The following is a 12,595-nucleotide window of genomic DNA, read 5'->3' as shown; positions in this document are numbered from 1 at the left end:
CTAGTGGTCTTACTGGGGCCGGTGAACAGGACTATCGACTTYCCATYGTRCCAGTCAAGGTGAAATCAAAGARAGGTCAACRAACACTGGAAACATACGCCTTTTTGGACCAAGGAAGTTCAGCATCCTTTTGTACAGTGGGTCTTTTGGATAAGCTGAATCTCACTGGGAGAAAAACAAAGATTCTCTTGCGCACCATGGGACAAGAGAAAGTTGTGGACAGCTTCATTGTACCTGAACTTGAAATTGMCGGACTGGACAGYRAACTGTATTATGACATGCCTGAYCTCTTTACTCAGCATAAAATGSCTRTAGACCTGAGTARYATYCCAAAGCAACAAGACCTGGATATCTGGCCACATTTGAAGCGTGTTCATTTGCCAGAGATTAAAGCACAGGTGGAGCTTTTGATCGGCATGAACATGCCCAGAGCCCTAGAACCTTTAGAGGTCATCAGGAGCGAAGGTGATGGATCTTTCATCATTAAAACCATGCTTGGCTGKACAGTGAATGGGCCGATTGACCGAGAATGCTGGGAAAGACCAGATTGTCTGTCAGCTGTCACCATGAACAGAATTTCTGCTGTTACATTGGATAATCTATGGAAGCAACAATTCAAGATAGATTTTCCCGAAAGCAGCCATGATGAGCAAATGGGGCTGTCAAAGGAAGACTCCCAAGTTTCTAGAGTTGCGTGATGGACACTACAACATTGCCTTGCCTTTGAGAGACCGAGACATAAGAATGCCTCATAAACGAGCAATTGCTGAACAATTGGCTTTGAGCTTAAAGAAAAGGTTCATCAGAGATAAAAATTTTCACAAACACTACACTGCCTTCATGAAATATCTTTTATCCAAAGATTATGCAAAAAGTGTGCCAACCACAGACTTGGAGCRCAGTGATGGAAAGGTTTGGTATATCCCTCACCATGGGGTGTRCCATCCTACCAAGGGAAAGATTCGGGTCGTTTTTGACTGCGCTGCATCATTCCAGGGCATTTCTCTCAATTCACAACTCCTGAGTGGTCCTGATTTAACAAATAGCCTGATTGGCGTGCTGACTAGGTTCAGAAAAGAGCCTGTTGTTTTTGATGTCTGACATTGAAGCCATGTTCCATCAGGTGCATGTGCCAGAGGAAGATTCTGACCTATTTAGGTTCCTCTGGTGGCCTGGTGGTGATTTCAATCAGAGCATGCAGGAGTACCGCATGGGCGTTCATTTATTTGGCGCAACATCATCTCCGAGTTGTGCTAACTATGCCCTGCGGAAATGTGTAGAAGACAACAAAGCAGATTTTAGCCAGCAGRTGATTGACACCATTCTGTACAGTTTCTATGTGGATGATTGCCTTGCCTCAGTAGACACTGAAGAGGAAGCTATATCTCTTTACTCAGTCCTTAGACTCATCTGCGCCAAAGGTGGCTTCCACTTAACAAAGTGGATAAGTAATAGCCGCAGCGTCCTGGCAGTAATACCTGAAGAGGAACGAGCCAAAGAGGTTAAAAACCTAGATCTGGATTGTGACCTTTTGCCTGTTGAACGTGCATTAGGAGTATGGTGGTGTCTACAGTCACATGCGTTTAAGTTCTGTATATCCATCCAAAACAGACCATTGACCCGAAGAGGGATCCTTTCCACTGTTAGCACTTTCTATGACCCCTTGGGATTCCTAGCTCCTGTCATTTTTATAGCGAAAAGAATTCTTCAAGACCTGAGTCATAAGGGAATAGATTGGGATGATGCTATTCCATCAGCCATTGTTCAAGAGTGGAAAAGCTGGATGGAGGAATTGCAACTGTTAGACAGCATCAGCATCAAAAGATGTTTGAAACCTACTGATTTTGGAAAATCTGCTCAGTTGCACCATTTTGCAGATGCAAGTGAGAAGGGGTATGGTGTTGTTACCTACCTCCTGCTGCAGAACAGTCTCTACGAGATGCACAGTTCCTTTATAATGGGGAAGTCCAGGGTGGCACCTTTAAAACCAGTCACAATTCCCCGTATGGAATTGACGGCAGCTGTGATGGCAGTTCGCATGGACATAGTGTGGAAAAGATAACTAAGGCTACCTCTCCTGGATTCAGTGTTTTGGACAGACAGCACATCTGTATTGAAATACCTCAATAACAAGACTTSCAGGTTCCGTGTTTTTGTGGCAAACAGAGTGTCAGAGATTCTCAGGGCTTCTGGCGTCTCCCAGTGGAGATATGTGAACACAACAAATAATCCAGCACACCTTGCCTCCAGGGATGTGAAGGTACAGCAATTTCTACATGAMACTACATGGTTATCTGGTCCTGCATTTCTTACACAGCCAGAGACAGATTGGCCTGTAAACCCAGAGAACTTACAGGAACTTCGACATGACGACCCTGATGTCAAAGTGTCTGCTTCTGTTGGTGTTTCTCCCGCACAAGATGATGATCGTCCTTTGGCTCTTTTGATTCATCGTGTTTCATCCTGGACTTGTCAGAGTAATGGGTTGGATTTTAAGATTCAAAACAATGCTCTTGCATCACAAAAGAAACAAGGCACATTTTCAGCCAGCATGTGAAACAACCCAGTCTGAAAGTGCTCATCAGAGGGGTGAGCTGCATACTGGCTTTCTCTCATTGGGAGAGATTGAGGATGCTGAGATGCAGATAATCAAGTTTTGTCAGAAGGAAAGATATTCTGAAGAAATTTTCTGTCTCCAAAAAGGAGAGAATGTCAAACGAAGCAGCCACATATACAAGTTAAATCCTGTTATAGTGGATGATGTGCTGCGTGTTGGAGGACGTCTCAGCAGGGCTGTCATGTCTGAAGATTCTAAACATCCTGTCATTGTTGCTAAAGATTTTCATATTGCTTATCTTATTCTCCAATATATCCATAAAGGGGTCGGTCATGGTGGTAGGAACCACATACTCTCAAAGCTCCATCAGAAATATTGGATTCCTGGTGCTGGTGCATTGATTAGAAAGATCATGTCAAGGTGTGTGATCTGCAGACGGCTTCACGGAGCTGCAGGCCAGCAACAAATGGCTGACCTGCCTGAAAGCAGAGTGACACCTGAGAAGCCCCCCTTTAGTTTTGTTGGAGTGGACTATTTTGGTCCATTTGAAGTGAAGCGTGGGAGAAGTCTTGTGAAGAAATATGGAGTTATCTTCACATGTTTGGCAATCAGAGCAGTACATATTGAGGTTGCCTCATCTCTTGACACAGACTCTTTCATTAATGTCTTACGACGTTTCATTGCAAGGAGAGGCCAAGTACAAGAGCTGTGGTCCGATAATGGWACCAACTTTGTGGGCGCAGAGCGTGAACTGAGACGAGCGATCGAAGATTGGAATCAAGAAAAGATCTCTGATGCGCTGTCTCTGAAGGGAGTGAAATGGATCTTCAATCCTCCAGCTGGGTCACACCATGGTGGAGCATGGGAGAGATTGATCCGTTCAATCAGGAAAGTTCTCAATTCTACCCTGCAGACACAGCATCTGGATGAGGAAGGACTTCAAACTGCTCTCTGTGAAGTGGAGTCAATCCTCAATAGTAGACCTATTACATTGGAATCTGCTGATCCAAATGATCTGGAAGCTCTAACACCGAACCATCTTCTCTTACTCAAGTCTAATCCAAGTTTACCACCAGGTTTATTCCAGAAAGATGATATTTATGCACGAAAACGATGGAGACAAGTCCAATACATATCTGATCTGTTCTGGAAGAGATGGATTAAAGAATATCTGCCTCAACTTCAACAGCACCAAAAGAGGATGAAGATTAGATGCAACTTTGTTCCTGGAGATGTGGTCCTTATAATGGATGATTCTGCACCTCATGGTTCCTGGATCATCGGTAGAATCACAGAAACTATGCCAGATAAAAATGGACTTGTACGTCGGGTCTGGATTAAGACCCCAACCAGCTGCTTATGCAGACCCATCACAAAGATATGCCTTCTTCAGGAGACCTTAGATCAATGAAGATAGCATGTTTGACTTAACTCTTAACATGACCTTTTGACTTGACTTTACCATAACTAGATGTACATCACAGACTGACTATATTTAGGCTAAGTGCTGGTAACCTCTGGCCTATGACTGACCGACTATGGATGGACTATTTTGAAGAAAAGAAGAAATGATTGACTATTTGCTTATGACTTTCATGGACTGTTTGAATGTGTTATGTTATCTCATTGTATGTTTTGATGTAGTGTATGTCTTAGGTTATGGTGTTGTATGAGTAATTGTTACTATGTAATGATGTAATAATTAGGGACATCCCATGCTACACCTAACCCATGCTGGTTAGGTGTAGCATGGGATCACGTGGTGATCTACAATCACAAAAAATTAGTGATTGTAGATCACCTGTCGCTCATCTGGTGGACTTCAGTGAGTGGGTGATAGGGGAGGTCTACTTTTGCTAACCGCTATGTTTTGTCTTTGATCACTGTTTAATTCTACGGATCCGTTTTTATGCTGCCTTTGAACACTGTTTACCTTTGGATATTAACAATAAAATCATTGCAACTGATTTTATTGTTAAAATCAGTTGCAATGGATTTACGTTTTGATCAGCTAGCGCATCAACAACCACTTCCCTACTCAGCCGCTCAGCGACTTTGTTTGGCAGTCGCTAATAGAGGCTCTGCTAAAATATTTCTTGCCATCTTTCATGTTCTTTCAGCAAACAGTTGAGACAGAGTTGTTTTTGGTTTCACCACTATTTACCTGCTGTTTTACCTGCCATTCAAAGTATTCTTAAAAGATCGTCTTAAGATTGTCTTAAGAAAAGTCATGTGACCAAACCGGCAGAGGAGATGAAAAGTTAAAACTTGAGTTAAAATGTTTAGTTTTAACATTTTAACTCAACCTAACTAGAGGTTGTACACAACCTCAAGTTGGGTAACCCCAATGTCTTCTTAAAAGATAGTCTTTGAGAACGCTTCTTAAAAATATAGTCAGTGTTTTCAGCAAAGTTGAGCTGACTGTCCAGGAATGACTTGAGGTATTTAAAATATGCCACAGTTTCAACAGGTTGGCCATCAAGTGAAACTGGAATCACTTTCAGTTCTTGTTTATCTCATTTAATTAGCTCTTCTTCCTTAAGAAAATGAAAAGGTATGTTATTTTGTGAGGGAATTTATATTTTACTGTTCCAGTAATGCCAGAATTAATAATAAGTAATAAAGACTTTGTGTTATTCTGATTTAGTAATGTAATTAGATTAGTTGTGTTACCACCACCACGCCACTAGAGGCAGTCGCAAGTCCGAAAAGATGCGACTAAGGAGCAGATTTAGAAGTACACCAAAAGCTACAGAATTTGGTAAAAACTGTGAGCTGCCATTAAGTAAATGAAAGAAAGAAGTTCAAATACATTCTGAGAATGAAACTCCTTCCTAAAGGTGAAAATATATTACAGATTTCAAAAGAAAATAAAAACGGAAGTACAGGAAATAGTGCCCCCTTCACTTCCGGATTTCAATGGCCCCATTTCCAAATAAGGTATGAGACTGACAATGGTCCGTCCCCGCCCCTTTCTGTTTGCTGCAGCGAGGTCCTTCTCAAGATTTTTGAAAGGTTTGCCTGAACCATAAACCATTTGTGTCCATATAACATAAAGCAGAGATGACACCAGACTTTTTGCGAGCTCAGAGTTAAGCTGAGAAGTTATGAAAACACTGTAAAATCCACCCAAGTAAAAAAAAGTATGCTTTAGTTTACAAAAGTTTAACATACTTTAGCATACTTTGGTTGATGTACTTAAACTGTACTATTTTGGAACAATTTTTTGTGCTTAGTATACTTTAGTAGTATTTAAATAGTATTAAATTACAACTTTTAGTATACTTTAGTATACTCAACGTACTTTTTGGAACAACTTATGTACTTACTATACTTTTTTAAGTAGTACTCAGAAATATTCCAAAAATATTCCATATTGAGTGTACTAATTCTATCATAGAATTATATTAAAAATATGCTTTAAATATACTACTAATATATTAGTAATGTATTTAAATTACACTTTTTTATTCTGATTTACTGCTATTGCTAATAAAGTACAATTTTAATTACACGAGTCTTTATTCATACTTTGTACATTACATGCATAACTTACACTACAGTACTTACATTGTTTTAGGCTGCAATTACATGGAAAGATTAATTACACTAAGATTAATTAATTAATTAATTAATTAAATTAATTAATAGTATTAAATTACAACTTTTAGTATACTTTAGTATACTCAACGTACTTTTTGGAACAACTTATGTACTTAGTATACATAAGTTAATTAATTAATTAATTAATTTGTTTTATTACCAACATTTAAAATTGTCCAGTTTTACTCAACTTTATTAACGTCACATAAATTATCAGTTTACACATCAAAAGTGAACACAATGAACATGAAAATTTAAGTGTGACAATAAAACATGAAAGTGAGGATCAAAGACAGAACATTCCCACTCATTGCACCTTACAGAAACCTACAAAAAATAACAATGGAGCAATTAAACGGGGAAAGCATTGGTATTTTAAAGAAGACAGAAAAATGATCTGTAATATTTACTATCCAACAAAAGACTGAAAACTTTCTGCTCTTTGTCGGGTTTGGTGGGATGGTGTTCCACCCTCCCTCACTCTGTGTACCTGGTGTAGCGAGAGGCGCACCGTTGATTGGTGGGCGGGGCAGATGCCTTTAAAGTTGGGCAGGCCGCTACAAGGTGTGTGTGTCTTTGTTTCCTCCACTGTCTGTACAATTGGCGGCTGCATGCTGTCTGGTATTTGATCGGCTCATCTGAGATCGTAAGTGCCGGTTTTGCTATCCGTGGCTGGGATCATGGTTGGTTTTTGGTTGCTACACCTGTCGTGCGTTTCTRCAGTGTTGTTCTGCTGGCGTTGCCGGCTGCAGCGGGAGGTTGTTGTGGCGTGCGGCTTCCATCTGGTCCGCGCCTGTTGATCTGCTCCCTCACGGTTTAGGCTGTGTCTCCATCCCTGGGTAAGCTACCTGCCATTTGGCTTTTGATTTCTTTTGTCTGTATCCACGGTTAATGGGTTTTCTGTTTCAGGCGGCTGATTGTGTTTGGAGCTGCGGCGCTTTGGACGCTCTGCTGTCTTGTCTTCCTGTTGTTTCTTTGGGCCGCTCTCCACTGAACCTGTTGCGGATTGGGCAGGCTGTGTGGGCGGGGTATTACTCCTGTGGCCCCATAGTAGGGCACTTGGAATGACGACAACAACTTGTTCCATTGTTTTAAGTATCTTCTTTTACCGTTTTGTTGAAGTATTCATTTGTTTTCTTTTGTTTGTTTTACTAATTTCTTTTGCATGTTTTCTTTTGTTTGACTCATTTGTATTGCATGGTTTGTTTGGAATAATCGAACTTGTCTCCCTTTTTTCTTTGTGTACCTTTTGTTCCAGAGACTGAGTAGTAGGCCTGAAGCCTCATTTTTAAAGAAATGTTTTAAAGGATTGTTTAATAAAATATTGTGCACTGCTAAATCTGTGTTCTGGTGCATCTTGTTACTTTCAAAAAGATCACCACCTGCTGGTCACATATGTAACATCAGCAGAACTGATGATAATTGGGACCGGATGCCTGGGGTGGAAAAACATTTATGGGTGTCTTCTTTGCCTGTTTATGTTGGAAGTAGAAAAAAATAGTCAGCAATGTCATAGAATCAGTTGATGTTGGCATCAACTATGAAGCTGTTTTAAGTGTGGACTTAAGGAGACAAACTACCTTAAAATCTTTCCATCCATGATCTGAACACACTGATCCTTGCAGGGTAGCGAGGGGGCTGGTGGTGTCCATCTCCAGCAATCATCAGATGAGAGGCGGGTTTCATACTGGACAGGTCACCAGTTCAACGCTGACTCTTAGAGTCACTTTCTGTTTATGTAACTCTGGGGTGTATATTATTAGTTAAAATCCAGTGTTAAAACAAAGTGTTTCCGTATCAAATCTAGAGGTGTTAAAATTGAATCAATAACTCTTTTCTTCTTAACTCTGAACTCCTACAGCGGCTCTAACACTGAATGAGTTAATTCACTGACTCCGCCCCAGAATCACAGATTCCCACTGAAGCAAAGCGACAGAAGCCAAGTCATTTCAGGACTGTTTACTTTATTTACTGCGCTTGGTAAGTTTTTTTTTTTTTTTTTTTTTCTGAGATGGTTTATAACTATTATTTTGAGTTAAGCTCAACCTGTATGATAAACATCACGTTCGCCACACGGCTCGGTGTTAGCATATTTAGCTTAGCATGCCGAATGTTTGTGGAGTATAAATGTTGGAAAAAAATCGAGCCGGTGAACATTCAGTCAAATTCTTGGCTAAATTGAACAGATCTTTATGTTGAGAGCATTATTCCCGCTTTTGGGTCTTCTTATATAGGTTTTGCAGCATGTTTTAATCCTTTTATTGCCTTTTTGTATATATTAGAACCAGTCTGGTTGAGGATGAATCATCAGCCTAACCTCCCCCTCCCGATCCCTCCATGGATTCTTCGAAGATTCAAGCTCCAAAAATGATTATGTAAGTATTAATATCTCTGAAACCCTACATTTCTGTAATGGAGGTTTGTTTTTAGAGTTGTAGTAAAAAAAATTTTCTTTGTTCCATTTCTCATTGTGTTTTTTGTTTGTTATATGATCCAGAAACCGACACTGGCTGTCCTACTCAGAGACTGAAGACTGTCCATCGCATGAGGAGCGTGTTGATGTCGCCGGCCAAAAGTCACGAACAGCCCAACAACCTGAAGACAATCTGTCAGTGAGTGAACATTTCTCTGGTGGAGTGCAGAGAGGAAATGAAGCCTAGCTGCAAATTCAGGCTGGAAAACGTCTGCCTCACCTGCTCCACCCAATGCTCTCCGCCTCCAACCTCAGCGCTGCACCTCGACCCAGCGTGTTCAATCACCAATCAAGCTCAGCTTATAAGGATCTACACCCACGCCGTCAGCCGCTCTCCAGCTGTGCTCAACTGGTACGCATTTCAATGCCTGACTTCGAGTCCGATGTTCCTCTCGGTTCTCCGGTCGCCCTCGCGGGGATCTGGGTACCCTTTCCTCCTCTCCTGTTAGGCGTAGCACTCGTTTGGCTATGCGCCCAGGTCTCCTGTCTCCTGCTTCCTTCCCTAAATCGAATAGAATCTCCCTTACCCCTGGCCTTTGAACTCCACAAGTGGCTTCACTAGCGGCTCTCCTCCCACTCAACGACTCCTCTCCGTCTCCTTTGCCACCGTCTACTCCTCATCCCCCTCCTCCAGTCAGCAGGAAGAGAACCTGCAAGTCTTCCGAAAAGCGTTGCAAGAGATTCTTATCATGCTTACTCAAGCGGTTTCCTGCCACCTATGTGGCATCGCAGACCATCAAAGCGCCTTCTGCCCCTCTCTCCCTTTCAAGTCTGGTCTGTCCGCCGCAGCTCCTCCGTAGCCGCTCCTTAAATCAAACCCGATTGATCGTTATGGCAGACAAGTGCAGGTTCATCATAACATGCCCATTTCCAATAATTTTATTGAGAGCTTTTACTCATTTCCTAATTGTGCTTTCCTCCATGTATGGAGCTTTTGCAGAGACGCCCATCCCAAGTCGGTTTGCCCCCGCCGCACCTTTCCCGGCAGGAGCCATCGAGGCTCCAGGAATTAGTTTCTCGCTTTCTCACCACCCCCATCCATGTTCCCGTATTAGCTTCTCTATTGATCCATCACCCTGATTGTTCGTTCGTTGATTTTCTTATCATTGGTCTCACTCTGGATTTTTTATAGGCTTACCCCAGCTCCCTGCTCTGGTCCTCCCTAATCTTCAGTCAGCATTAAGCGATCCGAACGCTGTCTCTCAATTATTGCAGAAAGAAGTGTCTAAGGGTTAAGTCATCGGCCCCTGCGCTTCTCCCCCCTTTTCCCACTTTTGCATTAACCCACTCGGAGTCACAGTTTGCAAATATTCAGGGAAGAAACGCCTGATTCCAGACTTATCTGCGCCTCATTCCAGTTCCCACCTCAGCATTATTCCAAAGCAACCCTTTTCTCTTCATTATGCCACTATAGATCACGCTGTCGCGCTGATAAAATCAGCTGGTCCGGGTGCGTGGCTGGCTAAAGCCGACATCACTGACGCTTTTAAGATCATGCCGGTACATCCCTCCCAATGTCATCTGCTGGGCCCTAAATGGGACACTAAGTTCTATTTTTTTGTGCGTTTTACTTTTGGATGCAGAAGCAGCCCTGGTCTCTTAAATTCATTATCCGAAGCACAATGCTGGATCCTTCTGAACGTCATCAAACTTCCCTGCGTGTTCCATCTTCTTGACGACTTTCTGCTTATCGATCCACCCTCTCACTCTTCCCGCTCACTATCCAAACTGAAAGATCTTTTCAATCATGTCGACGTTCCTCACTCCAAAGAAAAAACTGTCGGTCCAACAAAAATTTTGGAATTTCTGGGCATCATACTAGATTCCAAAGAAATGGTAACTACTCTGACGGCCGATAAACTATCTCAGATTCGTGAGATTTCTCAAGCTTACCTGTCTGCCGCGACCCTTTCCAAGCGTCAGCTTCTATCTCTGCTTGGGCATCTCAACTTCGCCATGCGCATAATCCGTCAGGGGCGCCCTTTCATTTCTCAGCTGCTCGATCTAGCGAATTCAGTTCCTTCCTTATTCGATCAGGTTGTTTTAGACGCCGGCTGCCGCTCCTATCTCTGGAACGGCATCTCTTTTTTTTATGATGACGCCATTCTCTCGGCAGATTCCATGCAGTTTTTCACGGACGCTGCCCCATCCGCAGGTTTTGGGGGCTTTTTTCAGGGCAGCTGGTTCACAGAGAAATGGCCCCATTCGATTCCAAAGTCGGAGTCTTCTGCCTTTGATGAAATTGTTCCTGCAGCCTGCTGCCTTTGGGGAAGGCAGTGGAAAAGTAAGCACATTGTAGCTTTCTGTGATAATGCAGCAGTCATCAAAGCTATTAACAAAGGCCGCTTCCTCTTCCAAATCTATCATGCGTTTTCTACGGCGTATTACCTGGCAATCTGTGGTTAATAATTTCATCCTCTCTGCGCGCCTCGTCCCGGGTCATTCTAACGCCATTGCCGATGCTCTGTCTCTCCTTCAATTTCAGATCTTCCGCCGTCTCTGCCCTTCAGCAGATCCTCTCCTGATGCCAGTTACCTCTTTCAAGGATCTCATCCTGAATTAATCTCCCCTTCTCTCCGGCCTTTGCTCCAGTCTGCAAAATTTTACGTTAAGAACGGCCTTGCACCTTCTACGTTTAAATCCTACACCATCACCTTGCACAAGTATGCTAAATTCTGTTCCCTCCACAAGACCCCACTTTATCCTATCCAAATTAACACGGCCGTAGTTTTCATTACCTATTGTTTTGATCAGCTTAATCTCGCCCTCTTATATTCGCAGTCTTCTCGCCGGAATTAACTTTTTCTCTCAGCTTCACCAGCCTTTCTCCTCAAGTAACCTTTTTTCTAACCATGTGATAAAGCTTCTCCTGAAGGGTATTTCCCATATTCACCTGTCACTACCAGATAGCAGGAAACCAATCACACTTCCTATCCTCAATAATTTGCTCAGTAATCTTAAATGCAGTTCCTATTCTCCTTATCTTCAGAGCCTCCTTATGAGCTCTTTCCTATTAGCCTTCTATGGTCTCCTTCATTTGGGAGAATTCACATCCCCAAACAACACTTTCATTTCTTCTAGAGACCTAGCCGTTTCCGACCTCAGTTTCCACCCAGACTTCTACAGTTTATCCCTTAAGCACTCTAAAGCTAAAAGAGCCTGTCCATCATTGCGGCTCGCACTAATGGTCCGTTCTGCCCCTTTCGGGCCATGTTTAAATTTGTGCTTTTAAGACATAAACTGAGCGTCCCCCCTGAACCTCTTTTCTTAACCCCAGAAGGCTCGATCATGTCATCTGCATGGTTTCTTAAACACGTGAGACTTTTACTAGCTGCATGCAACCTCCTATTACAGGTTTCATTTCAAGAGTCCCGCCTCTCTCCGTTTCTCAGACCACTTCCCTGTGAGTCTACTTTAAGCTCCTCTCTGCCCCACAATCAAGCAGCCCCGTTGCCAACCTTAGTATATTAGCTTCCTTGAAGTTATCTCAATATCCCCTTAATTGGCCTTCATCCTTCAGCCCGGCTCCGCGCTATCCCTGTAACCCCTCGACTGGCATTCATCCTCCAGCCCGGTTCCGTGCCATCCCTGTAACCCCTCGCTGGCCTTCATCCTTCAGCCCGGCTCCCCGCTATCCCTGTAACCCCTCGGCTGGCCTTCATCCTTCAGCCCGGTTCCGCACCATCCCTGTAACCCCTCGACTGGCCTTCATCCTCCAGCCCGGTTCCGCGCCATCCCTGTAACCTCTCGGCTGGCCTTCATCCTCCAGCCCGGTTCCGCGCCATCCCTGTAACCCCTCGCTGGCCTTCATCCTCCAGCCCGGCTACGCGCCATCCCTGTAACCCCTCGGCTGGCCTTCATCCTCCAGCCTGGCTCAACGTCATCCCTGTAACCCCTCGCTGGCCTTCATCCTCCAGCCCGGCTACGCGCCATCCCTGTAACCCCTCGGCTGGCCTTCATCC

At 43.3% G+C, this 12,595-nt stretch overlaps 3 protein-coding genes across 10 annotated transcripts in view; all 3 read left to right on the top strand.

Annotated features, from left to right (window-relative positions):
* The window catches only part of dlgap3 (discs, large (Drosophila) homolog-associated protein 3), a 908,365-nt gene that overhangs the window by 178,077 nt on the left and 717,693 nt on the right, over window positions 1-12,595 (top strand). The gene's annotated exons all lie outside the window — the stretch shown is intronic.
* The window catches only part of LOC103472158 (uncharacterized), an 89,844-nt gene that overhangs the window by 9,003 nt on the left and 68,246 nt on the right, over window positions 1-12,595 (top strand). The window lies entirely within an intron of this gene.
* Window positions 8,496-12,587, top strand: LOC103472157 (uncharacterized). The gene is made up of 2 exons (XM_008421583.2): window positions 8,496-8,535; window positions 8,658-12,587. Exon 2 carries the CDS (start codon window positions 10,128-10,130, stop codon window positions 11,037-11,039), a length of 912 nt encoding a protein of 303 aa, XP_008419805.1. The 5' UTR covers window positions 8,496-8,535; window positions 8,658-10,127; the 3' UTR covers window positions 11,040-12,587.

This window comes from Poecilia reticulata, linkage group LG11, assembly GCF_000633615.1.
Source record: "Poecilia reticulata strain Guanapo linkage group LG11, Guppy_female_1.0+MT, whole genome shotgun sequence".
Classification (NCBI taxonomy): domain Eukaryota; kingdom Metazoa; phylum Chordata; class Actinopteri; order Cyprinodontiformes; family Poeciliidae; genus Poecilia; species Poecilia reticulata.
This window is presented reverse-complemented; position numbering and strand designations above follow the sequence as displayed.